The sequence below is a fragment of the Glycine soja genome, chromosome 8 (assembly GCF_004193775.1).
Source record: "Glycine soja cultivar W05 chromosome 8, ASM419377v2, whole genome shotgun sequence".
Classification (NCBI taxonomy): domain Eukaryota; kingdom Viridiplantae; phylum Streptophyta; class Magnoliopsida; order Fabales; family Fabaceae; genus Glycine; species Glycine soja.
In genome coordinates, this window is record NC_041009.1 from 44,692,432 (window position 1) to 44,719,643 (window position 27,212).

Sequence of the window (27,212 nt, forward strand, 5' to 3'; positions counted from 1 at the left end):
TTTATTTTAAACTAAAATACAATTTTGGCCTCCTATTTTTCTAGATACACGATTTTAGTCATCCTATTTTTTAATTGATACATTTCATCTTTTATTTTTAAAAAATTCACAATTTTAGTCTTCTAATTTTTTAATTAAAATATTTCGTTCTCACTTTTAAAAAATTCACAATTCCAATTTTTGTAATCAATTTCAAACATTGACTATGTATTTTTTAATTCTTTTTTCTATAAATTAAAGTTATTATCAACTAAATAATTAAAAAGAATATTTGTCACATTACTAATAAACAGACACATGTCAGTTAATATTAATGGAATACACGATCAACATTTAAAATTGACTACAAACTAAAATCGTGATTTTTTAGAAGTGAGAGACAAAATGTCTTAGTTAATTAAAAGATGAAAAGACTTCAATTACAAATTTGAAAAAAATAAGTGAGTTAAAATGTCTTGATTGCGTAAAACCTTTATTTTTTATAATGGCAATAAGTGAGTTCAAATGAATTTAGATGATCCAAATAAAACTTAACAATAAGTCTTACAATTTGATAATTTGTTAGTTGTTAACCTTTTCTTTTTTTGTCAGAAACCTTTTTTTTTTTTTTTTACAGCAGCTGCCTTTTCTACTAAAAATACTGTTATAGAGCAATTTCGGGTTTGATATTTTTCTATGATAAAGTTTTCTGTAACTAGCCTTCACGAGAACACAGGCTAAATTCTTTCTTGAACAATCTTAAGAGTAAATCTTCAGTGTTTTAGCATTATAAAATTAGTTTTCCTAAATATTGATCAATTTGCAGAATACACCTACTTCTTTAATCTTAAGTTAAGCCATTTAGTATTACTGATAAAAATAAATGAGCACTGATAAAAAAAACTAAGCCATTACATTAAGTTTATTATTTTGTTAGACTAGCCATTAAGTTTTTCTAGTTGTTATTTAAAGAGTACGATAGTATGATATTCTATTAAATGAGAACAAGACACAGTGATTATCATTGTAATTTCACCAACTTGATGCCATTTAACCAAAAAAAAAATTTAAAAAACCCTTATTTTAGTTGGTCAAAACTGGAATTGGACCTTGTCGTATACTCTGCAACAAGTTGAGCAAAAGAAGATAACTTGTCTTCTAGCAACCTTGTTGGGGAATCATACTCCTCAATAAGTCCTGCATCAATGTCCAATAACATCATATATAAAAGTACATTAAAGAATTTGAAGTTCAAAGAAGAATTGTAATATAACAGCCTATTCTCACCTTGATTAAGTAGTAGAACCATTTCACTATCAATGACAGAAGTTATTCTATGTGCAATGGTAATGACTGTGCAATTAAAGAAATGTTGCCTTAGAGTTTGCTGAATCAAATTATCTGTAGCTGTGTCAACAGATGCAGTAGCTTCATCAAGCACCAAGACCTTACTCTTCTTAAGCAACACCCTACCAAGACAGACCAATTGCCTTTGCCCCATACTCCAATTCTCTCCATTCTCACAAACTGCAGCATCCATTTTGAAATTAGATTCACTCCTAGAATATATATATATATATATATATATATATATATATATATATATATATATATATATGTATGTATGTATGTATATGTATAACTTAAAAATAAACACTATGCATTGCATTGTCAGTGTAAAGATTTTTAGACTAGTTAATTAGAAAACACTTCAAATATGACTTTAAAAGTAGTTATTACAAAAGTAAACAATCTTACCATACAATACAAATTGACAATCTATTATTGGATGATAGTGTAAAAAACTTTTACGCTATCCATGTATTTAAATTAAGTTCATATATATTTATGTTCAACAAGTTTAAGAAAATCAAACCTGCAGACTCTAGTTTTCCTTCTTTCCTTCTAACTTCATCTCCAAGTTGACACTTATCAAGGGCCTACATAAAAGAATGCCAATGAGTGAAGGAACTACTAATATGAGGAACAACCACAAGTGCAATGTTTTGGATTGGATAAAACCTAGTCTCTCTTCGTGTGACAAATAAAACCAACCCACCTCCCAAATTTGTTCATCTGTGTACTCTTCCAATGGGTCTAGATTACTTCTCACTGTGCCTTCAAACATAGTTGGATCCTGAGGAATAATGCTCAGTCTAGACCTCAAATCACGCAGTCCAATGGAAGAGATGTTGACGCCATCAATCATAATTCTCCCAACAGTAGGCTCAACGATTCGGAAAAGTGTTTGTATGAGAGTTGATTTACCACTTCCTGTTCTCCCGACAATTCCAGTTTTCAGTCCTCCATGAAATGTGCATGCAAGGCTGTGCAACACAAATGGCATATGTGGAGCATAACGTACCTTCATGCATCATTATAAACGTAGCACAAAAGTCAAGCACTAGACTAATAGCTATGCCATGAGTCCATGACAAATATTGCATACAAGTCAAATTTTGTTCAGAAGCTAACTTCAAACCATAGAGGATAAAGCACCTAAGCTCAAGTTTTGTAAATCAACAACAAAATGAAAGGATAATAAAATGCAAACATATTAAGAACTCCAATTACCTGCAAGTTGTGGATATCAATTCTGCCACATGATGGCCAAGAATCATGTGGTCGGTTTTCCTCTACAACAAGAGGAGGCTCACTAGGAATGGAAGTATACTGAAGTATTCTTTCTACTGATATAATTTTGGTCTCTATGTTGCAAAGTTCCCATATCATCCATGATTGTACAATGTTCAGATTAAGGCCATAGATTACAGCTAAACCAGCAACACCTTCAAAACAAGAAAGAGAAAGGTTGTGGGATTATGTTCTAATGCCCCATTATAAATTGACACACTTTTGACTGGTAAACAAGATACTGGATTTGAGTTTTGTACCTGAATCTATGAATCCCTGTGGAATAGATATCAAGAATATCAAACAAAAGGAAAATGTGATAGAAGACAACATATCTAATCGGAAGCACAACCATTCCATAGCACCAGCATTGTTGAACTTGGGGCGAGAATATCCATCCATTAGTTTCATAATTGTTTGCTGAAATCTTGGTACTTGATCAAAGCTCCTGATGATTGATGCACCTGATATTGTTTCAGCAAAGTGTTGGATGACAGGAGCTTTGCATACCCCAACTAAACGGGATAGCTCCCGAGCCGATGGTAAATAATATTGCTGCAGAAGTTTAAGTTTGTAAGATGTCAACTCATAACATGATAAATAAATTTGGCAAATGATAGCATGGTGCCAAATAAATTACCTGATACCAAATGCTAATTGCTGTGATAGGAACGAAGACAATGAAAACCTGCCATGCTACTTGAGACATCACCACTATAATTCCAAGAAGATGTACCACAGAAGAAGCAAGTGATCCAGCTTGAAAAGGAATGTCTATATCCACTGCACTTTGGTCAGTCGAAGCCTGCAATAAGCATATAATTGATTTCATTTTAAGAAAATTCTCCCTATAAAAATTGAAAAGTGAAAACAACTAACAAAATTAATGTGACTATTAATGAACTAATAAATTGTATGAAAAAAATATTTAAGATTCGTATATCCTTCTCAAAATCAGAACAAAAGAAATAGATAATGTGGTATCCACAGTTCCACATACCCTATTAAGGATTCTTCCACTTGGAGTGGCATCAAAAAATGACATTGGAGCGCGAAAAATGCAGAAATGCATGCTGTTGAAGAGTAGAGTAGCTGTCTTATAACCAGCTGTGGCAACAAGTGTTGCTCTAGCAAGGACACAAACAGAACTTCCTATGGCCAAAGCTACATAGACAACTATAAGCATGCTTCCTCCAACAGAAGGCTCAACATCAGTTGAGATAGGAGTTACCAAAGCCATCCAATAGTTGCTTCCAATTTGAAGAAGTTGGAACAAAATTTCAGCCAACAATATGAGTGGTACAAGTGCTCCTCCATATGCTGCTATTATATATTTCCAATAAACTGAAAACCCAACTTTACCTTTCTCTCTTTCTTCTTCTTGAACAAGCTGACCTTTTAGATGTGATTTGTCATCTTCTCCACCATTTTGCACATCTTTCTTTACTTCTTTTTCTTCAACAGCATGAGAAAGAGAGACACTTATTTTAGCAGATACTGTCCCTCCATCTAATGAATCAAGTGCAAACAAAGCTTCTTTATGAGCACCAACAAGTTCCATAAAATCAGTGCCCGAGATGAGCAGATCATTATATTTTCCACATTGAGTAATATTCCCATCTTTCATGACCTAACAAGGCATAATTAGATATGAATGGTATGAAGAAAACAAACAAACACTTTTGAATTAATAAAAGACTTAAATATGTTTTTGATCTCTAATAAATATCTAACTTTTGATTTTGCTTCCTAATAATTTTTTATTTTGTGTTGCGTCCTTAATAAAGCAACAATTTTGTTTTTGGTGCTTGATACTTTTTTTTTAGTCCCTGGTAAATTAGCGAATTTTATGTTTGCTCTCTGATAAAAAAATTTACATTTGCTATTAGTTAGGACAAAAATAGAATTTGCTAATTTATTGGAGAGAAAACACAAAATTCATTAATTTATCAATGACTAAAAAAAATATCAAAGACTAAAAACAAAATTATTGTTTTATTAGGGACTCAACCCAAAGTAAAAATTTATTAAAGGACAAATGCAGAAATCGAGTATTTATTAGGAATCAAAAACATATTTAAGTCTTAATAAAAACACAACTCTGAAAATTGTTTACCAAGATAAGGTCAGCCGCAGGTAAGAACTCTACTTGGTGAGTGACATAAACCACTGTCTTTGAACTTAAAAGGCCTAGTAAGCATTCCTGCCATACACAAAACATGAAAAGGTTCATTTACTGAAATACTGAAGATATGATGGTTATGGTCATCAGAAGAACCACATTTTTCACAAATGTTTGAGAAAGTTTGCAGTTAGTAATACATAGAAAGAATCTTAGTAGATTGACAGCACAGTCTATATTGCAAATTATAAGAAGGAACCGAAAATGAGTTACCTTAAAAAGATGAGATCCTGTATGAGCATCCACAGCACTAAACACATCATCAAATAGATATATATCAGCATCATGGTATAGAGCACGAGCAATTTGTATTCTTTGCTTCTGTCCACCACTCAAATTTATCCCCCTCTCTCCTATAATAGTCTGATCTCCAAATGATAAAATATCTAGATCCTTCTTTAGGCAACAAGCTTCAAGGACCTTCTCATACCTTTCCCTTTCCATATCCTTGCCAAACAATATATTATCCTCTATGGTGCTACTTTGTATCCATGGTGACTGAGCTACATAGGCCTTTGTTCCACACACCTGTAGGATCCCTGATTTCTTTGGTACTTCTCCCAATATACAAGAAAGTAAAGTAGACTTGCCTGATCCAACAGTACCACAAACTGCAACCCTCATGCCATGAAAAACTCTTAGATTTATGTTTTGCAATGTTATATTAGGGGAAAATGAATCCCAAGAGAAATTCCCATCAACCACTTCAATTGCTATATCAGAACTACCCGGCGGAAGCTTCTTCACAACATCAGATAGCATCTCATCGAGACGAAGGAAAGATGCAATCCTGTCAAGAGAAACCTTAGTTTGTGCCATCATTGAAATTGTCTCTGGAAGATTATAAATGGGTTCTTGGAGAATCTGGAATGTTGCAAGTGTAGACAAGATCTTCCCTGCTTCAAGAGGAATCCCTATCAGCATACAAGTACCAAAAGTAACCACAGACACAATCGCTGGGGCACACCAAAATAAAAATATGATGATGGCTAAAGTGTATATAACTTTTTTTAACCAGCCTTGCTCAATCTTTCTGAGTTTAGTTATCTTAGACAAAAACTTCATTTCCCATCCTTGCAGTTTGAGAATCCTCATGTTCCTTAAAATCTCAGATGTTGCTTTCATTCTCTCATCTTTTGACTCCATCAACTTGTTGTGAAACTTCTCTTGGGTTGAACCCAAGGGAATGTTTGCCCACATTACAATGAGAATTGCAACAAATCCAGCAATTGTAGCAAGCCCAAGATTTTTATACAAAACCAACAAGCCTACTAAAACCTGTAGGACTACTAACCACAGATCGTGTAGGTGACAACTGAATTCACCAACTCTTTCTGCATCCACACTCATGAAGTTGATTATTTCCCCTGTGGTCTGTCCTTGCTTTGATTGACATGAAAGGTTCAAAGCTTTGTTATATATGATTGTCACAAGCAGTGCTCGCATTCGTATTCCAACCTGCTGCAACCTAAAGAACCAGTGCCTCTTTGTCAGGCACTCCACAAGCTTTGCCACACAAAATGCAGACACCAAAACAAGGCCCTCTTTTTCAAATTGTCGTTTTCCATTAAGGTATTGAACAAAACCATCAATGAGATAGGGACCGACAAAAGTCGCCAATGTGTTCACCAATGCAAGGATAGCTGTGACAATAATCTCTGTCCAGGTTGAGAATACTAATGACTTCACTAACTCAAGTGTGGTCACTGTGTTACTTGCTCCACAACATGCCTTAAGCTTATCCCTAAAAGTTGGAAATGCTCCAACTAAACTGTCTCTTTTGTCGAGTTGGGGAACATCCTCAAGGTCCAAAGTCTTCTTCTTTCCAAGAGTAATCAGAGGACCAACCCAAGAGAAGGTAAGAATGCCAAAAATTCCAGCATTAGAGTAAGGGGTATCAGTGTCACCCCCCTTGGTCTCATTAATCCCAAACACATCATTATCATTTGAATCACCATTCAAAAGAGATTCTTGAAGAGTACTATTTCTCACTCCAGCCTCAAACTTTACAAAAAAACCCAAGTAACAGAAGAATAAACCCACACAAACAGAGGAAACATCAGAAACTAAGCACTGAATAGGCAAAGCAGCATGCTTTTCATAGAGAACAATGTTCACTATAAAGCAATAACCGGAAACAAAGAGGTAAAGGACGCACCAAGCTCTGAAGAAGAACGGCAATCTTGTTTCCCTTGAAATGAAGAGTTCCCCATGCAAAAAAGCACCACCAACCCCCCAAGCAACCGTTTTGAGCACCAAATCCAGAAGGGTCAGAAACTTTCCTAGTGACCAACCATTTTTATACCAACAAAAGTAATCAAACAAAAAGAGTAGAAGATTTATAGCAGAAACAACGAAAGAACAAAGAGGAATCCTTGCAAACAAGGTGTTATTATTGTTCTCTTTGGAGCGTTCTCTGGCTCCTACAGTGACTTTCTTCCACAGTAATGACACTAAAAGCGCCAATAACAACAGTAGATGAAGAACACCAGATAAGCCATGCACGAAAACCGGCTTCACCAAAAATGTCACAAAACTACTGCCAAAGTGTCCTAGAGAGTAGAGTGATAAGACAAACGACATATTATATATAGTTGAACAGTTAAACTTTAATAGCAAGGAATTTGAGGCAAAGATTCTACGAAATGGGGTGGTATCAGAATGAAAATGAAGTTATGGTCAAAAGAATGAAAACAAGATATGAAAGATGTAAAGAGTGAAGGTCAACGAAAGAGCAAGACAACTAGAGAAAAATGGAGGCTATATTTTCCCGTATACACCAGCCCTCTCTTAACTACGACTTTCAACCCGTGCAACGCACTCTCTTAACTACTTTCAACCCGCGCAACGCACGGTTTTTTTTTTAATTATATATATATATATATATATATATATATATATATATATACTTATTTATATAAATAAAAAATAATTTTTAAATATTTAGTATTATTTTAAACATAATTATATTATAAATGAACATTTTGATTAATTATATTTTTAATTGAGTAAATTTTATCTTAAAAATTAGATATATTAAAATGGTTAAAGTACTCATTTGATCCCGATTCTTATTTTTATAATCCTTAAAGTGTTTTTTAGTCTCTAAAGTTTACATTTCAATTCTCTTTTAGTCCCTGTGGTTTTTTTAGCATGATTCTTAATTTTTTAGTCCCTATAGTTTTCAAATTACAAGGACTAAAAGAGAATTAAAATATAAATTATAGGGACTAAAAAGAACACTTTTAAACTATAGGGACTAAAAGAGAATTAAAATGTAAACTATAGAGATTAAAAAGATCACTTTCAAATTATAGGGACTAAAAAAATTAAAATCATGAAATTATAGAGATCAAATGAGTAATTTAACCTATTAAAATTTACTGTAACTTTTGATTCATTCAAGTAATAATGATGATACAATATCTTTTGAAAAATAAATATACATAAATAAAATTATTCATTTTAAATATTTTTAGTTTTGAAATATATATATAAATATTAAAATTAATTTTTTTTTGTTAAATATTATATTTTTAATAAACACATGTTCTCTTTAAACTTATTAAGTCTTCTGAATTTTACTATAATTTATTTTCTGTCCAAGTAATAATATTAATACAATGAAACATAGAAGTTAAAGAATAATAAATATAATATAATATAATATAATATATATATATATATATATAATGCATAATATTTATTTAAATTTGAGTGTATATTTATGATAAAAATTAAATATTTTTAAACGTGTTGAAATAATATGAATTCTATTAAATAGATATGGTCATTAATTATTTTTAAAATTATAATTTTACTTATTTTGAATATATAATTTTGTGTAATATTTTTAAAGTTTTGAAGTTAGAATTAATTAATCTCAGTATGATATAATATAAATTGAATAATCCTGATTTAATAATAATTATTATTTATTTTCCCTTTGTTTTAGTTTTATTTTCATTGCTTACTAATTTTCAAAATTTATTTATAAAAATAATGATATGTTTCAAACTTTAAATATTATTATTTATATATTGATTAACTTATTAAAGATGTCACCAATTATTTTTATTTATTACTAATCTTTAATATGTTATTAGTTATTATATTCTAGGCAAAATTACATTTTTGGTCGTCCAATTTGTCTCCAATTTTGATTTTGGTCTCCCTTTAAAATTATTGACGAATTTTGTTCTCCTACTTTATCCAATCATGCAATCTTGGTCCCCCAATTCAAAATTGGACGTTGACTATTATAAAGGAATGTTGACTGTCACGTGTCACGTTCTTACTAAATGATAATTGTCATGTGTCATGTTTTGATTGGATGTCGAATCCACAGAAAATAAAATGTATTGTTGTTGTCCAATCAGAACATGACACGTGATAGTGATACGTGACCGTCAACATTACTTTGTAACCCTCAATGTTCAATTCTAAATGGGGACCAATATTATGTGATTGGATAAGATAGGAGGACAAAATTCGTCAATAATTTTAAATTTTAAAGAGGGACCAAAATCGAAATTGGAAACAAATTGGGAGACCAAAAATGTAATTTTACCTATATTCTATTGTTTCATTGTAATAATAATTATATTCCTACATATCTTAGCTATTTCAAATCAATAATATTTAATTGATAGTTATTATTCTTTATGGTCTAAATGTATATGGATATTAAGTTATAACGTCTTATGATTAACCTTTATAAATAAATGTTGCATTATTAATATTTTTATTATTATTATTATTATTATTATTTATCAATTTAATTATTTAAATTATTTATTGTAAGTTTTAGCATATATTTCAAAACTAAAAATATTATTATTAAATTGATTGTATTAATGGTAATTATTAAAAAATTTATAGTGATAACATGTATTTTAAAGAAAATAAATTAGTCAATTGATAGTTAAAAATTATCATTCATATCATTTGAAAATTGATTTGAATAAGAAAAAATAAAAATTTGTAATGGAATTATTCAAAATATGATTGATAAAAAAAAATAAAAATTGTCACCGTAATAGAATCTCTTCATGTTGAACAAATATAATGTAAAAGTAAGATTTCTAATATAATAATTATAGAAGAAAAAATATAAAACATATATAAAAACATAAATAATAATAATAATAATAATAATAATTAAAACTTATAATAACATAACACAAAATTGAAGAAGAATCAAAATATAAATATAAACAACACATAAAATAAAAATTTAAACAGATAAAGTTTTATCAATTATGAATAGATATTCACCTTATACATTACTGATTTAAAAGAGTTAAATTCTCAAATTTGACTATGATCAATAAGACATTCAAGTATCTTTTTCATACATAAAAATAAAAATAAAGAATGAAAAAAATGATATATGATGAAAAAAGAAGAAGATAGAAAGCACCCTCAAAAGAAATTGGGAGGACATTTACAACCTTTTGAAGTAGAGTTTACATAGAAAATGAAACCATCAGTTTGATAATGAAAGCTGAAAATAGTAATATAATTTTAATTATAATCAATAACTATTTATTTACAGGAAAATCCAATCTTAAAACTCATTCATGTATATATAACGGTTTCCTATTAATCTTGTTTAATATGATTAAATAGTATTTTAATACATGTAACTGTTAAATTTTATTGGTATTCAATGTGTAATTTCAATGTGGAATTAAAATAATGTAAAATATAATTAATTTTTTTATCATTGAACAAAAAGTTGTTTTAGAAAACATAATTTAAAATTGAAAAATATTGTTAACTTTATCATATGATAAATTTTGTAACACATAGTTTTAAATATAGTTGTTTTTATATCAAAGTGAAGCCAATAGTATTTATTATTTAATTATTACATTTATAGTTTTTTAAAAATTATTTTATAAAATAAAATTTACAATAAAAATAATGTAAACATTGTTATATTTATATGAACTATTAGTCCTATCATTAATTTATGTTTATCTAATTAGTTCTAATTTAAATAATTAACATTTAATATAAATATTAATAATTTTATTTTTAATATATATATATATATATATATATATATCTAATTTTCATATTTTTTAATTTTCATATTATATTATTTTATAACTTTAAAGTAACTAATTATAAAAATAAATAAATCTGTGCATAGCTAGTAATATTAAACTAGTGTAAACTTTTACATTTAGTTTATTTAATAATTTTTCCTTCATATTAATTTAATGTGTAAAATTAAATATTATAAATAATTTAAATTATTTTTAATGTGAAAAGTTATTGATTTTATTAAAATATATAAACAATTATTGATTAGTGCTACTGATATAGTGACACTGGAATGTTCTTCTTCTTTCACATAACTAATAACTCATTTTGTTGATGTGGCAGCATGATATGGAGAAGTCTCTCCTTTCACATTACTAATTTTACTAATGTGGCAATGTGATATTGAGAAATTTCTCCTTCCTTCAAATCACTAGTTTTGCTAACGTGGGAGCCTCATACTAAGAAATTCAATTTTCATATATTATAAATAAATATTTCCTCATCCACATTACTTCTAAATTTAATTCCCAAAATACATTTTTTTAAGTTAAGAAGTCGGGTTGGCCCAACTCGACTTCCCAACTCGATTTTTAAAAAAATATTATTTTATTAAATATAATTTTAATTTTTTTAAAATAATGAGCATTTTTTATTTAATAATTTATTAATAGTCTTGAAATAAATAAATAAAAAGGCAAAGTGATTAAAAAAATAAATTGATTAAAAATACAATGAATATATAGTTACCACATCTCAGTTCAATTTGGACAAAAATATTTCAAGTAATTGAATTATGCTAACACCTATAGTATGCCTTTATCGTTTTTCAACTCTGCTATTTCATATTCGATTAATTTTTCTGAATATTTTGTATGACCTCTCTTTCAAAAGAATAATTGTATGACCAGCTGTGATTCGTGAATTTTATAAGGGTAGGGGTGTTCACGGGTACGGGTCAGTCATAAATCTGAATTGACTCAAACCAATCCAAACAGTTTGGGTTGGATCATTTATGTATTTGGATCAAAATCGAACCGAATTAATCAAAACTGTTCATATACATGTTGGTGGGTTTAGATTTATAGATCCGATTAAAATCGAACTGAACCAATCAAAACTGATCAAATTTTTTAGAGTTGTTTGGTTTGACTTTAAACATTGCTAATATTGGAACTCCAAGTGTTGAAACTGCAAGTGTTGGGACTACTAGTATTGGAACTTCTTAAATTATTACTTTCAGGTACATTATTATTTGTGTCACCTTTTCTCATATTTTTTTTGTCATGTTTATAGTATTAATGGATCATATTTTATTCATTTGTTTCAGCAAATCTGGTTATAACAAACCTGATTGTAGCAAATTTGGTTGCAACAAAGCTTATTACTAGAAATTAGTTTATAAGAAATAATTGTGATTCAGACTATTATAGTAAATCTCGTTGAAGAATATTTTGTTTTAATTTGTATTATTTTATTTTAGAATATTATGTTGATGATATTAAATGAATCAATTTTACTACTTTCAAACTTTAAATTTAAATTGTGAGTTGTCAATTCAATGGTAATTTTCTATAAATAATATAGACTTGACTAATTCACACAGACTTGTCAATTTCAAGTGTCTGCGTTTTAGTGAGTTATCATTTTTTGTTATTTTTTTTTTGTTAACATAAACTAAAATAAATGATTTATTTCATTACGTAAAGTAAGTAGTACAAACAACAACATAATGAAGTAGGCAATGCAAACTCATAATAACATAATGTTAAAGTACTGAACACCGACATAGCACACCACGAGAAAACCTCAAAGCATAAACAACTAACACACGGATCATCCCCAGATTACCAACCTCTCGTTAAGTGCATGATATGTTCACGCACACCTCTCATTCCAGTATGCTTGGGGCGCTACTTGCAGGATATATCACTCTGTTACAGGTTTGTTAAGATGTCATGAAATTTTTTTTCATTGAAGTTTATTATTATATGTTGTCATGTATTTTTAATAAATATTTTTGTAAAATATATTTAGTGTTGGATCTAGGAGCATTTTTCGTCTGTTGCTTCCGTTGTTCCTGGCGAGGATTACGACGAGAGGAGACCGCGTGCATGTCGATGGACCTCTGGTAAGGCATTGTCCGTTTTCACATATTGGAGGCGTTTGGATAGACTGACCCCTAACACAGTGTGCTGGATTCCGTACGGTGACCACCGTTCATTTAGAGAATCTGAGGTCATCTCATTATTTTCCAGCCATCTCAGATGGGGCCCCTTGACGGTCATTCACCGACCAGAGAGGGTTTACGACAGTTCGACTACATCTAGACTATTCCGCCACACTCTGCTGCGTCTTCGCTGTCTATTGCAGAAATTGATGATAGATGGATGCAGTTTGGTGAGTACATTGCACCTGTAAGGCAATTATGTGCAATGTCTGACCACTGTTCGTCAGATTACATGTATTGGTTTTACATGATCTTGCACCCATTCATGAGTCCGACACAGCCAAGGGATCCTCCTAGAGTACCGCCAGTTCAGCAACATGAAGAATTTGTTGAACCAAATATGTATCAGCAACCGATAGCGGCAGCGGCACCTAATAAGGCAGACATTGATGTGCATCATCTTCGACATGCAATGGTAATAATTTTTTTTTATTTTTTCTTTGTTGCTTTGTTTAGTATTTGATTACTAGCAATTGTTATGTTTGTTTTATTTCACTTGCTAGGATGACTTTGTAGCAATTGCTGATAGGTTGGACATGCTATTGAACCTGAGGATATTGACTGAAGGAACAAAAGTCTATACCGTTGTTGAAGAATGTGTGGGCATCGCAAGATGCTACATTGGCCAACCAATTGTAGGTCACAAATCAAAGCAAAGGTGGCGTACGAACGATCATTGAAGTTTTATTTTGGCTTTGTAAATTTTCGGTTTATAATTTCTGTATATTATTTATTTTGGATAGTTTATTTATTTTGTATATTTATTTATGGACAATGACACTTGCTTATTTATTTGGAATAATTATAATTTTGTGGATAATTTATTTATTTGGTTCATTTGGTTAATATTTAATTTTAATCATTATGTGATATAAATTGTTATGATTTCTTTATCCTTAATTAGCCTTTAATTTTGCATTAAAAAATAAATTAATTGGTGCAACTAAAATAAATTATGCACGTATGATACATCGTTACCACAATTGACAACATATTGTGAAATGCATGTGTATTAACATAAAGCGTGACACGACATTGTCACACTTGACAACACATTCTGATGGAAGATAAAGTGTGACACGACATTGTTGTAGTTGACAACACAAACAAAAATCATCTGCACGCGTCTCTATTTTTTTAAAAAAATTGAAGCAGTGTTAGTGAAAACCATCTATATATATGACACATGCCAACACTCTAAAAAATCACACATTCTCTCCAAATCCAATTTTTAGAATAAAGTATGACATTTTTTGGAGAAACAAACAGTCAGACGATTGTGAACTCTACATTAGGTTTTATTTTTTTAAATGGATCGATTATTTACAATGATAGTGGTGTTTATTTTCAAATTTCCACTCCAGTACCCATTTGAGTACCTAACGCTTGTGATTTTGAAACGCTAAAAACCAAAATACACAATACCCTTCGACTAACTGACAAACAATATTTGAATGAAATTTACTACCGGCAGTCATTCACAGATACATGTAACCAATTTTGCTTTCAATGTATGCAATTGAAAAATGATGATGATGTTAACACAAAGTTAATGTGTAATCATGAATTTTCGTGTGTTGGCCTGATTGAGTTATTATGCACCATTGGTAAAACACCAGATGGTATATTAAACTTACTTCAAGCCACTATGACCCCTACTCATGATGTCCTACTATATTACAACGGGAGGTGGAACATGCCACACCAACATGACTTTGTCGGTTACTCGTCCACAGGAAAAAATCCAAAAAAATTTGATATTCCTTCCGGATGTACCATGTATGAACTGAAGGATTTGATCAAGCAAGTTGCACTTCATGGGATTCTCCCTTATGGTATTCATGAATCACAAACGGTAAGACGATTGTTTTTTCGACAACCAAGCCACTGAGTATTCAGATAAAATTATCAAATTTGAAATTATTGAGCTAAAACCTAACGATGACGTGCTAAAGGTCTTAGTACAGTCTAACTACTAGAAATAATTTGGGTCAATAGAAATTTTAGCTGTTTTTAGTAAACAGGTAATGGAAATGGAAGATGATGTGTCTTGGTCGCAACATGATTCAATGCAAAATTAGTATTACTTAATTGTAGTTTTTCATGCAAATTTTATTTGTTTTCACTATGTTCAAGTTAATGTAATGTTTGAATTCGTGTCCATTAGTGAATGAAACTGTATGATTATTATTTTTAAAGCTTTTAATAGTTTTGTACCTTTTAAAAATATTGACTGAAAGCAAAATTCTGAATGTCAAAAAAATAATAATTTACACAAACATCATTGCTAATAAAATTTTATGTTCATGGTTCACCTAAATCAACAAATTCGGTATTCAGCCTAGACAAAGTTGTGTAATGTTGCATTCTAGTTATGTACAGAGTGAGCCACTGTTTTGCCCGATAATGACAATGTGTTCTCCACAGCAACGCCACTGGTGGCAAAGGATAGTGATCTCGTAACAAAACCTGTTACATAACGACAAACAAATTGAACGTTAGATACCCAACTACAGTATTAGCAATTTTACTAAATTCATAATTATGTAATTACCTGTACAAAATGATTTCCATACACATTATCAATGTATATTACACGATGCATAGAAGAATCTAGTGGCGGCTGACTTCTAAGAGGAAAAAATGTCATGCTTTGTTGTCGTGAAAGAGAAATAACGATCACGTTGTATCGTGAAGCAATGACGTATCTCATATCCGTAATATTCATCCACTTGTCTATGGTAACCTACATGTAACAAACAACAAATAGTGGTTACTTAAAATGTTATTTTAACAAATTAAAAAATGACATAATAATAAAATTACGCACCTTAGATAAGTCGTCAACAAGTAGAGAACACTTTAATTCCTCAAATCTCTCTATGCCACCAACCAGGTTAATATACATTTTGGACCAGCTAGTCAGTTCTTTATGCAGATGGTTCCTCACCAATGACCACGATTCTTCACCTATACCCAATAACGCAGCTATTGCACGATAACCACAATTACCATATGTTTTGACATCAATAATGTTTTCAATAGAATCCTAGATACAAGGATAAAATTGATTCAACATTAGAATATTCCGTCTCTGTATTGGGTCCTGAGATGATGATGCACTACGTTTCACTGATGAATTACTATTTTGCACAGAGTATAACACATCAACATACTCCCAATAAGACGGATCGCGTTTTGTTGACTTTTATTGTTTGGTAAGCGGTTTTTTTGGAGCACCCTTGGTCTTCACTTTTTCTTGAGGAGGACACATGGAGTTCATATCAGGGTAAACAATTTCTCACAGCTTTGACTTCAAATGTATTTTACCATAAAAAATATGGTTTCCATCTCCTCAGTTATGGTCACCTGCGTCTCACTTAACCCTTGATCTGAAAAACTAAGTCTCCGCCAAAAAATATGAATTGTCTCCAGTGGTATGGACCTAACAACATATTTAAACAACTCACATGCACATGGAAGACCGTGGGTACACCTCATGACACATCCACATCATGAAGGGTTTTTGCCTGTGTAAGCTACACGCTCATACTCAACATTAATTTCATTTAAAGCGTACCTTGATACCATACAAAGTAGTTTTTTGTACAAGGTTACTTTAAACATATGTCCAACCACGTGCATGCTTGTCTCAAAAGATGCTTTAATTCAGGTGTGTTGAAGTGTCATCATATTATTCATTACTTCCCAAACACTGGATATGTCACCAACAAAGTTTTGTAGGAGTCTCTTTAGTGACCAATGAGCACTCTCAATCCTACAGATGAAATATGCAAAAACATGTAAACAATCGCATCATTGTCATTTAAGTCAACACTTCAACAAATGAAAACAAACAAAAAACAATATTCATACCTGTTTGTAGTTGTGTTTCTTAAATGCATCACTTTGTTTGTCCATGCTTTCACAAATCTTTCTGTGTGGAATCACCCATGTTTGACACACATAGTCCATAAACATAAGCCACGGAGAGCAAGCCATTTCAAAGTTTTAAGGTACTCATCAAAAGAATTCTCATTGGGATAATGAACCAAACTCCCCCAAGCCTCTATTATACAATCCCATGCATTCTTTTGAGCAACCCGGGTTTTACACTTTGCCTTCACATACTTGTTAATGTGGAACCGACACACCAAATTCGGAGCATCCGGGAATACAAAGACAAATCTCTGTCAGTGACAATAACCCCGGGGAGTCCATCAGCTCTCATGGAAAGACCCTGAAACCGCTCTAGAGCCCAAACAATATTATTAAGACATTCTCATTCCAAGTAAGCAAAACCAGCGGATAATATCATTCCTTTTGGTGTAACACCAACAATATCAAGCAACGACAGTTTGTACCTATTTGTAGGTACTGTCGATCAAAAAAGGCAAATTACAAGAATTGGTTAACTTTACTGCATCAGGATGACTCCAGAACAAGTCACGTACAACATTATCATCCTTTAACCTATGCCAGTGAATATATTGATCTCGATCAAGCAGCATCATCAGTTGTTGCATTTTAGTGTTACTCCCTCTTATGGAATAATAGTAAACATGTCTCGCATTGTAAATTTGTTTGATTGTTGTATAACTGTTGTCATTGTGCTCCTTCAACGTCAACAAAATATTTCTTGGCTTCACCATGGAGTTCATCATATCAGCAACAACAATCTTCTCATTCTTTGTCAGTTGACCTGCATATGGATGCCCAACCAATGACTTTGTCATTTCATGATTGTGAATCCCACAAATTAACTTCACCATCCAGTCGTCTCCTCCTGAAACTAGCTTCGCACGCAACTTAAACGGGCATCCACATTTTCTACTGTCAGTGCATGTTCTTACCAAATTATGTTTCTTAGGCCTATACGCCCCACTCCTTTCACAAGCTATCAACAAAAATGAGGCTTTTTCTCGAACACTGGTATTGGTGTTTGACCTCATTATAACGGCAACAAATCCAATGTCATGAGCCAACAGTCGAGCCCATTGTAAAACTTCATCACGGCTACCAAACAACTAGAACACAATTCAAATCAGGTTTGCCATAAGTAAACATCTATGTAATATAATTACTGTACCAACAACAACAAATTGCACAAATACCTAAGAAGTATTGAAGGCATCAGAGCAATCAATTTTAACGCCAACATCTTCCTCATTTTCAACATTCATTTCAACTTCTTGAGACATCATACTATCATACATCCACTGATCTTCATCCATCTTAATAAAACATTTAAAAAATTCAATTCAATAACAACAAATTCAAATTCAATTCACACAAATATAGTTGTTTACACAAAATATTTTATAGGACTTTTTCATTAAAATGTCATATAAATCTAATAAATACATCCTTCACTAAAAGACATGATTCAGTTAAACATGTAAATACATAATCATTCTCATATAAATTTGTTTAATTATTAATCATTAGTATATTCATTTTTAAGCAATGTAATATTAGTAAAACTAGTCAAAAAAAATTTACAAAATTACTAATAATTAATTTAACAATTAAAAATAAAAAATTTCCGTATGACCCATACGAATCAGCAATCCATATAGGTTGATTCGTATGACCCATACGGATCAACAATCTGTATGTACTTCGCGTACCTCTTCTTCTTCGGAAATGAAAATCGACCGAAATTCATCGTATGTTCCTCACCAATGCACGTACACAACCGGAGAATAAATACGCTTCCAAATCACCCTTAACGGAAGCAATGTACATTGAGTTACGGAAATTTTACGAAAAAAATGACGTTGCAGAAATAAAAAAAATCCTACTGCTATTTATAACCAAAAATACCCATAAGGCCTCCAAAAGTTTTGTTATTAAAATTTGTTACATACTTAAAAAAAATATTAATTAATGGATACATAAGAACATATATTTTTCTTTAGTACTAGTTTATTTGTGGTCAAGCTAGTAATAATTGAATTTATATTTTTAATATTATATAATATTTTTGTAATAAAGTAATATAAAATTATAAAAATTAAAATTAATATAAATGATCAAATTATATGTTTTATAGGATAAAAATTAATAATAATTAACAAAATAATTTATACTCTTGTAAAATATTTGAATGTGTTTTACTTTTCTTAAAAATATTTTAGATTAAAATAAAAAGTGAAAATAAAAATAAAATTTGAAGAATTAAAAAATATTTGTTCAAACCAGTTTTTACACGGATTTTGATTGATTTTATATCATTTTTTAAATTCAATCAATCTTTCATCTGTTTTAGTCTACCAAACCATTTCTCGATCGGACCCGTTGAATTGGGGAATTCAATTTTGTTTAAAACAGTGATATAACTTAAAGAAAATTTACTATGCTGAATTTATTATCAATTGATAATGAAGTTATTAAATAAAATTAGGGTTCATTACAAAAAAAAAAAAAAAGTCGGTTAAAAAACCACGCTTGTTTGTAGTGACCGCTCGTTTGGTGCCAAGTATAGCGACTGCTGTTTTCGGTCGCCGAGTAATTCCCCAAACGCAAATTCCCAAATCATATAAAAATTGACTCACTGACTCTGTTTTTCTTTCTTAACCCTAATCAATGGGTAGAGTCCCTCAGTCCCATTATCGTTGTCTTGCGTCGCCGTGCTCCAATCACGGCTAAGGTCACTGGCGGTGACCCTATCAACCTCTCCAACCTGTAAAAATGATGCTTTACTCTAATGGGGTTGTTTTGTTTTTATTTAATTTTTGCCTATGACGTGTTTGTGTTTATGCTTTTTTTTTTTAATTTCATTTTTAATTTGGGGTTGCAGAAAGACGGAAGAAGAAGTAGTTGCCACTTGATATGGCTCCAAAGAGGAAGCGCCAGGTAATGCCTTTTGTTTTTCATTCAATGCATCTCATTCATTAGGATTCTCCCTTCACAGTTATGATGACCTTAAATTAGTTTCTTTTTAATCACTGTCATTACTGTTATTTTTTATTTTATTTTTTAGTGACTATTTTGAATATCAATTTTGTGTAACGCCTTGCATGTGTCTCTATGTTATTTTTCATGCTATAGCAATGGTGGGTTTGAAAGACCCATCAACTCTTAAATTAGCTTACCCCCTCAGTTTTCGTTTTGGAGATAGATAGCTCAAGTTGAATTATAAAATGATTATAAGTCTTGGCTGGATTAATTAATTGCTTGAAACCCAGGATTTAAAGCAATGTGAATTGGTTTGAAAGACTTGGGTTTATGAGAGACTTCAAAGGGGATTTTGCTTCTTTATCTTGTTTTATGGATGAACTAGGCAATTTATAATGGATTCTCACCTTTATAATGATGTTCTCAACAGAGTCTGCTTGGTTAATTTTGTGTAATTGCAGATGGCAGTCAGAGATCAGAATAAAGGAAAAGCTTTTAAGAGTCATCCAACTATTCAACTTGCTAGGCATCTAGCAGAGATGACTTCTCAAATTCCTCCATGTGTTTCATCACATGCAATATCTCATCCTACTGATCCTCCTGCTAGGACATCTGATGTGATTCCTCCACCTTCGATACAAGGGGTACAATCACCATGTACTTCACAACCAAAAAATCCAGATGCAGGATGTACCCTTGACATGGCCTCAGAGAAGAGAACTGCTCTTCGCACAAAGTTTGTTAGGCAGAAGGTAATGCCTTTTATTCTTCATCAATGAATCTCATTGATTTGGGGCATCCTCCTCCACAGCTGTGATGAACTTAAATTTGTATATGTTTCAATCACCATCATTAATGTTGTTCCTGTTGTTATTTTTTTAATGACAAGTTTGAATCTCAGTTTTGAGTAGAGCCTTGAATGGGTTTCTATATTATTTTGTATGCTATAGGAATGGTGGATTTGGAAGCCCCATGAACTCTTAATCTGCAAACCCCCTCAGTTTTCATTTGGAGATAGCTTAACTTGAATTATATAAAATGGAATAAAATCTTGCCTAGATTACTAGCTTGAAACTCAGGATGTAAGGCAATATGAATTGCTTTGAAAGACTTGCTTTATGGCAACCTTCAATGGGAATTTTGCTTCTTTATCTTGTTGTATGGATGGACTAATTTTATTAAATTCTGTATGCAATTGTGCTTGTGCATGAATATGGTGATTTTCTTTTTGGCTTAAATATGTTTTTGATCCTTGATATATACCTGAATTTTGCGTTTGATCCCTGATAAATTTTTCCTTCGCATCTGCTCCCTGATATTTGAAAAGTTTTGTTTTAGATTCCTATCGTTAGTTAAGTGATGACGTATCTATTAAATATTTGATAACGCTATTTGTGGCGACTCAAAAATTGTCAATATTTGTTTAACATCAAATTTAAATTTTCTAGCAGTTAAAAACCGTCAGAATCAATTAAAGTAAAAAATAAATAAATAAAACATTGAGAACCCTCTTCCAAGTTATCTACTAGCCCTTCACCTACCTTTTTCTCCCTTCAACCTTCATCTTCCAAAATAGATCTCAATTTTTTTTTAAAAAGAAACAGATCTCATTGATAACAACTTCTTCGGCCCAATCCCCTCTTCAATCTCTTCACTGTCAAATCTCCAAACCTTAACCCTTTGATCCAATTCCTTCTCAGGCACAATCCCTCCCTCCATAACCACCCTCAAATCACTCCGATCTCTCAACCTCGCACACAATTCCCTCTCTGGGTATCTCCCAAACTCAATGAACTCCCTCACCACACTCCGCAGACTCAATCTCAGCTTCAACAAACTAACCGATTCAATCCCGAAGCTCCCACCCAACTTGCTCGAACTCACGATGAAGGCCAATTCTCTATCTGGACCTCTCCAAAAACAGAGCTTTGAAGGGATGAATCAGTTGGAAGTGGTGAAGCTCAGCGAGAACGTGCTTACCGGAACCGTGGTTCTTCCTTTTGTCGTCACTGCAACAAGTGGACTTGGCCAACAACACCTTCACAGGGGTGCAGATCTCGAGGCCACTTGCGGCACGTGGGGGAGGCAGCAGCAGCAGTGGCAACAGCAACCTTGTCGTGCTGAACCTCGGGTTTAACAGAATCCAAGGCTACGCGCTCGTGAATCTCGGCACATATCCCATGCTGTCCTTCCTGTTGATTTTGTACAACACGCTGCGTGGCGCAATCCTGTTGGGGTATGGGCAGATCAAGTCCATGAAGAGGCTGTTCCTCGACGAAGGTTGAGATCTGTTTTTCTTTTTTTTTTTATAAATTGAGATATGTTTTGGGATATGAAGGTTGAAGGGAGAAGAAGATAGGTGAAGGGCTGGTGGATGACTCAGAAGAGGGTTCTGAATGTTGATTTATTTATTTTTTTACTTCAATTGATTTTGGTGGTTTTTTTAACCGTCAGAAAATTTAAATTTAATTTTGAAATAAATACTGGCAGTTTTTGAGCTTGTGTTATCAAATATTTAATGGACATGTCATCATTTAACTGAAGGCAAGGAAACAAAACTTTTCAAATATCAGGAAGCAGATGCGAAGGAAAAATTTATGAGAGATCAAACGCAAAATTCGGGTATATATCAGGGATCAAAAACATATTTAAGCCTTTTTTTTCATTTGAGTTGCTCATTGATTCTATGGTCTTCACAGTTATTATATGATGCTCTTTGGGAGTCCAACACTCAAAAACAGTGTTTTCAATGTTTCCTACATAATTGTATTGTTCATACCATGTAGTGCTTATTGTTTAACTTTTGATGATTGTATAGTTGGACTGAATACTTTTCTTCATTGATTTTACCATGCTTGCAAAATGTAATGAACAAGCTCCCTTATGAAGTTGATGGATTGCATGCATCTCTGTATAATTTCTATTGGATTTTCTTCATTTGTTATTATAACTGATTTTATGACTTATTCTTGCGAATTCATTATATGATTGTAGTGTATGTATTTAAAGTGTTGTATTTAATACATATTTTGATTCTAGATATTGGGCTTCACTCATTTACAACTCAAACCTTTGATCCTATATAAGCTCCATATCATGTTTCTTTGTTTTGATTAGTTTTGGATATTTTCTCCCCTTATTGGATATTTTTTATAGTAGCCGAGTTTTAAGGGCATTGGGTAAATTTTTCATGGTTTAATAAGTTGAATAGATGCAGTCCCAGCTTCTACACCAATATTTTGGTAAGATCCTTTTTTATCTTGTCCTCAACATAGTCTGCATTGTTAATTGCAGGTGGCAGAGAAAGATACGAATAAAGGAAAAGCTTCTAAGAGTCATCCAACGAAACAACATACTGCATATCATGCACAGACGACTTCTCAAAATCCACCATGTGCTTCACAACCAACAAATTCAATGGAAGGGGCACACTCACCTGCTAGGACATCTGATGTATCACCTCCACCTTCAATGAAAGGGGTACGCTCACCATGTACATCACAACCAACAAATTCAGATGCAGGACGTGCTGATAGATCTTTTGCTTCATTAGAGACACAGAGAAATGAGGCCAAGCCAATTTTATATCTTGATGGGCAAGGGTATGTTGCTCTATTTTTTTACTTATTTGACTATGGCTTTTCAAACTTGTGACATTTACATGTAATATTTGCAGATTCTTACCTTCTCGCTCTGCTGCTAATGGGATTGGGGATATCCTCAAGAAGAATTTTACTGATCCTTGGCCATCATGGAAGAAGATACCAATTAGCACTAGAAACTCGTTGTTTGAAGAGTTTTTGGTTAAGTTTCTTATATTATTATATTTGATTTGGATATGTATATTTAGTCTACTTTTGGCTAACTTGTTGCTTGTATCTATAGGAAAAGTTCTCTGTTTCTCCACCGGATTACAATTGGGCAAAAAAGAATTTTGAAATGCGAGGTTCAGTATTGCTGAAAAATAATCTAAATAAGGCTCGAACCACAATGGATAAACCTCATTGGATTACAGATGGTGTTTGGGAGAGATTGTGCAATCATTGGAGATCTGAAGGATTCAAAAAGAAGAGCACCCAAGCAAAAACAAATCGAGCATCTAATTGTGGAGCATCTCACACTGGTGGCTCTATTAGTGCTTCACAGCATAGAGCTAATATGGTTAAGTTGTGAATTAATATAATTTATTGTATTGTTTATCTCATATGATTTACTGTAATAATCTCTTGGTTTAACTTGAAATCTAACAATATCTTGTATTCTTTGTTCTATTTTAGATGAAAGAGACTGGAACCATTCCTACTCCATTGGAGTTGTTCCGTCGCATGCACCAACGTAAGGACAACACATGGGTGGATAGGAGATCACAACATGTAAACGTAATGAACTTTCACGTTTATAATCGTGTAATTGTTTGTGGTGTTGTTTTAATTCTATTTTGGTTTGTTATGAAACAGTTATTAGGCTTATATTGGTGATGACAGGAGGTATTTACACGCACATTGAAACAATTGACCAAAAGAGCATCGGCACAAGGTAAACCTCCACCAAGTGAGTTAGATGTGTGGTGTGATGTAGCTAGATCAAAGAAAGGAAAAGTTTATGGGTTTGGAATGGAATCTACAGTAATGGCAACAAGTCCTTGCTATCGTTGCTCATCTTCTTCATCAATGGAGTGGGTAAAAAAACAAGAGTTTGATGAATTAGCAAAAGAGATGGAAGAAGTTAAAAATGAAAGAGATAAGCTTCAAGCCAGAGTTGCAAACACTGAGAGGCTTGTTGAGCATAACAATGCATTAATACGAGAATTGATTGAAAGCATGAAATTTACTGTAAATGATAGTCAAGATGAAGGCGAAGAGTCTGACCGTGAATATGAAGACGAGGAGTCACCAAGTGAACCATAGTGACTAGGGGTGAAAATGAGTCGAACAGTTCAGTTCGGCTTGTTTACTATAAAGGTCAAGTTCAAACTTTTTTAAAAGCCTTTTAAAATAAAAAGGTCAAGTCCAAACTATAAAAAAAGCTTGTTAAGCTTGACAAGCTGGTCTGTTTAACTAACAATAATAATAATAATAATAATAATAATAATAATAATAATAATATTTTATCAAATATTATTTTATTCAGATTTTATTCCATCTAGATTTTATTTTATCCAGATTTTATTTCATCCAATCTTATCTTATCCAGATTTTATTTTATTTTATTTATGGGCTTGAACTTAAAATAGATTTGTAAGCTTTGGGGTTGAGGACCTAATCCATACATTTTTTAATATTATGCTCTTTTTATTTTCTTCTGATATACTTTGTATTTTAACGACTTGAATTCAATATGATTTTGTTTATCAATTATTTTTGGATTTGTACATTACTTATACAAAATTTTATAAGTTTCTTTTTTTAGTTAGTATTTCACTAGGTTTTAAAATAATTAATTAATCAAAGACGTCTTTAAGCAAACTTTTAAATAGGCTTGTGAGCCAAGTCAGGCTTTTATGTAAGTCGAGTCAAGCCTTGTGTCAAGTTCAAGCTTTACGTATTCAGTTCAAATCTAGTAAAGCTTAGCTTGACTTAGCTCATTTCCACCCCTAATAGTGACTCGTGATTTACTTTTAATGTAATCGTTTCTCGTATTGCAAATGTTTTGTACTTAAAACATGTTTTACTTTAATGTGTTTATATATTTTTGTTACATGTCTATTATATACTTTAATACATTGTCAAATGCTTTACTTTAGTGTGTTTATAAATTTTGTTATATATGTCTATTAGGTTCATATACTTCCTTTTAAAAAAAGGTTCATATGTATTTTGAAATGTTATTTTGAATTTATGTCTATTAGATTCGGAAAATAGAAATGTGATATATTTTAAGTTGATTTTTCCCTTCCTAGATTACAAACCGATTTAGTGGCATATAATTTTTAAAGTTGGTTGCTAAATCAGTCAATAAATAAGCCTTTAAATCAATCTTTGAAATTTATTTGAAATTGGTCTCTAAAATTGGTTGCTACACATTAGCGAGTAGTGACTAGTGGTTTAGATTTTGATTATTATCGATAACTAATTTAGTCATTAATTTGTTTATTTATTAATTTGCGTACTTCTAAGGACAATTTTTCTTATAGTAATAAGGTTGAATAGACAAGTGCATATTTTTCTTAATAAGATGTCAACTCCTGCAAGGCATGGGTATTTTGATTTTTTTTCACTTAATGAACAAATTTTAGTATAAATAAAAAAATAAGATATGTTTACATGTAGTTTACTTCATTGAAAAATTATAGTTTATGTGAAAGGATTGTAAATCTTTCTATACATTTGTTTTGAATTGTACAAATACTTTTATTTAGTTTACTAATTTTATAAGATATACCTTCTATTTTACTAATTTTTTTGTTGAAAATTTTAGTTTTATTTTCAATTTAATTATCAAGCAAGCTTTAGTATAACACTTGTTTACATTAATCCTATATTGCAAATAATATTTTTTATAGTAGTTACAGTAGATTAGAAAAAAAACTAATCATTGATGTTTGCATAGAAATTAACATATGTTTTTATACCGGCTTAATTGTACTTTTCTTTCATGTAATTATACAATCTCACAAATTTTCCCCAAACACATTTTGCTTCTCAATTTACAAAAATGTCATAAATTTTATTATTTTATCATATTTCACTAAATGTCAAAGGAAAAAGATGACTTATTTTTATCCTTACTTTTTTATTTTCTCATTTTCATCCACTCTATTTCAAGATTTTCTTCACCTCTGTTGCAACATGAGAATAGTATTACCTTACTCCATTTCATTTTATTTTGTCTCTTACCATCAATTCTTACCAATTGGTCAATTACCAAGTTCAGTGACTGAAATTCTAGCAGTCGCTAAATTTCGATCGTTAAACCACATTGAAATATAGACTCCTCTCATAAGTAAAAATTTAAATATGTTTTGATATTTAATATATATTTAATTTTTTATGTTTAATTCCTAATAAATTAATAAATTTTATTTTAGTCTGTATTAAAAATAAAAAATTTTTTTATCATAAACAAATATAAAATTTATTAATTTATTATGAACTAAAAATAAATATTAAAAATTAAAAATAAAATTATTATTTTATTAATAACTAGTTGTAAAATAAAAATTTATTAAAAAATAAATATTTATTAGAAATAAAAAAAACTTATTTAATTGATACTAGACAGCAAGTCACATTCGTT

General features: G+C 31.3%; 3 protein-coding genes across 6 annotated transcripts; 1 reads left to right on the forward strand and 2 right to left on the reverse strand.

The window, feature by feature from the left end:
- Positions 1 to 924: 924 nt before the first annotated feature.
- On the reverse strand, positions 925 to 7,574 carry LOC114423503 (ABC transporter C family member 3-like). Its single transcript, XM_028390287.1, has 10 exons — positions 5,009 to 7,574; positions 4,730 to 4,816; positions 3,614 to 4,243; positions 3,254 to 3,418; positions 2,874 to 3,168; positions 2,554 to 2,768; positions 2,039 to 2,344; positions 1,856 to 1,919; positions 1,267 to 1,506; positions 925 to 1,176 (listed from the first exon to the last, which is right to left on the reverse strand). Exons 1-10 carry the CDS (start codon positions 7,376 to 7,378, stop codon positions 1,058 to 1,060), a joined length of 4,491 nt encoding a protein of 1,496 aa, XP_028246088.1. The 5' UTR covers positions 7,379 to 7,574; the 3' UTR covers positions 925 to 1,057.
- Positions 7,575 to 15,380: 7,806 nt separating this feature from the next.
- Positions 15,381 to 18,310, reverse strand: LOC114424219. The gene is made up of 7 exons (XM_028391071.1): positions 18,230 to 18,310; positions 17,726 to 18,103; positions 17,231 to 17,316; positions 16,782 to 16,854; positions 15,907 to 16,125; positions 15,631 to 15,822; positions 15,381 to 15,545 (listed from the first exon to the last, which is right to left on the reverse strand). The coding sequence occupies exons 1-7, from the start codon at positions 18,308 to 18,310 to the stop codon at positions 15,381 to 15,383; spliced, it is 1,194 nt and encodes a 397-aa protein (XP_028246872.1).
- A 1,236-nt stretch (positions 18,311 to 19,546) lies between these two features.
- Positions 19,547 to 25,091, forward strand: LOC114423504. 4 transcript variants are annotated; one of them, XM_028390291.1, is made up of 8 exons: positions 19,547 to 19,763; positions 19,879 to 19,934; positions 20,438 to 20,728; positions 23,271 to 23,578; positions 23,653 to 23,779; positions 23,862 to 24,137; positions 24,254 to 24,355; positions 24,434 to 24,604. In XM_028390291.1, the coding sequence occupies exons 2-8, from the start codon at positions 19,911 to 19,913 to the stop codon at positions 24,452 to 24,454; spliced, it is 1,149 nt and encodes a 382-aa protein (XP_028246092.1). In that variant the 5' UTR covers positions 19,547 to 19,763; positions 19,879 to 19,910; the 3' UTR covers positions 24,455 to 24,604. The 4 variants fall into 4 exon arrangements, with proteins under 4 accessions (XP_028246092.1, XP_028246093.1, XP_028246090.1 ...); XM_028390292.1 differs by having other exon boundaries at positions 24,254 to 24,349; XM_028390289.1 differs by having other exon boundaries at positions 19,549 to 19,763; positions 24,461 to 25,091.
- The last annotated feature ends 2,121 nt before the right edge of the window (positions 25,092 to 27,212 follow it).

Coding starts and splice junctions, on each gene's coding strand:
- LOC114423503 (XM_028390287.1), bottom strand. CDS start 7,378: ATGTCGTTTGTCTTATCACTCTACTCTCTAGGACACTTTGGCAGTAGT. Junction 4,244..4,729: donor CTGCGGCTGACCTTATCTTG/GTAAACAATTTT, acceptor ATGCCTTGTTAG/GTCATGAAAGATGGGAATAT. Junction 3,169..3,253: donor CAATTAGCATTTGGTATCAG/GTAATTTATTTG, acceptor AAACTTCTGCAG/CAATATTATTTACCATCGGC.
- LOC114424219 (XM_028391071.1), bottom strand. CDS start 18,310: ATGGATGAAGATCAGTGGATGTATGATAGTATGATGTCTCAAGAAGTT. Junction 16,855..17,230: donor TCCCGGATGCTCCGAATTTG/GTGTGTCGGTTC, acceptor TTTCATCTGTAG/GATTGAGAGTGCTCATTGGT. Junction 15,823..15,906: donor TTGTTGACGACTTATCTAAG/GTGCGTAATTTT, acceptor TGTTACATGTAG/GTTACCATAGACAAGTGGAT.
- LOC114423504 (XM_028390289.1), top strand. CDS start 19,911: ATGGCTCCAAAGAGGAAGCGCCAG. Junction 20,729..23,270: donor CAAAGTTTGTTAGGCAGAAG/GTAATGCCTTTT, acceptor TGTTAATTGCAG/GTGGCAGAGAAAGATACGAA. Junction 24,356..24,460: donor GGAGATCACAACATGTAAAC/GTAATGAACTTT, acceptor TGGTGATGACAG/GAGGTATTTACACGCACATT.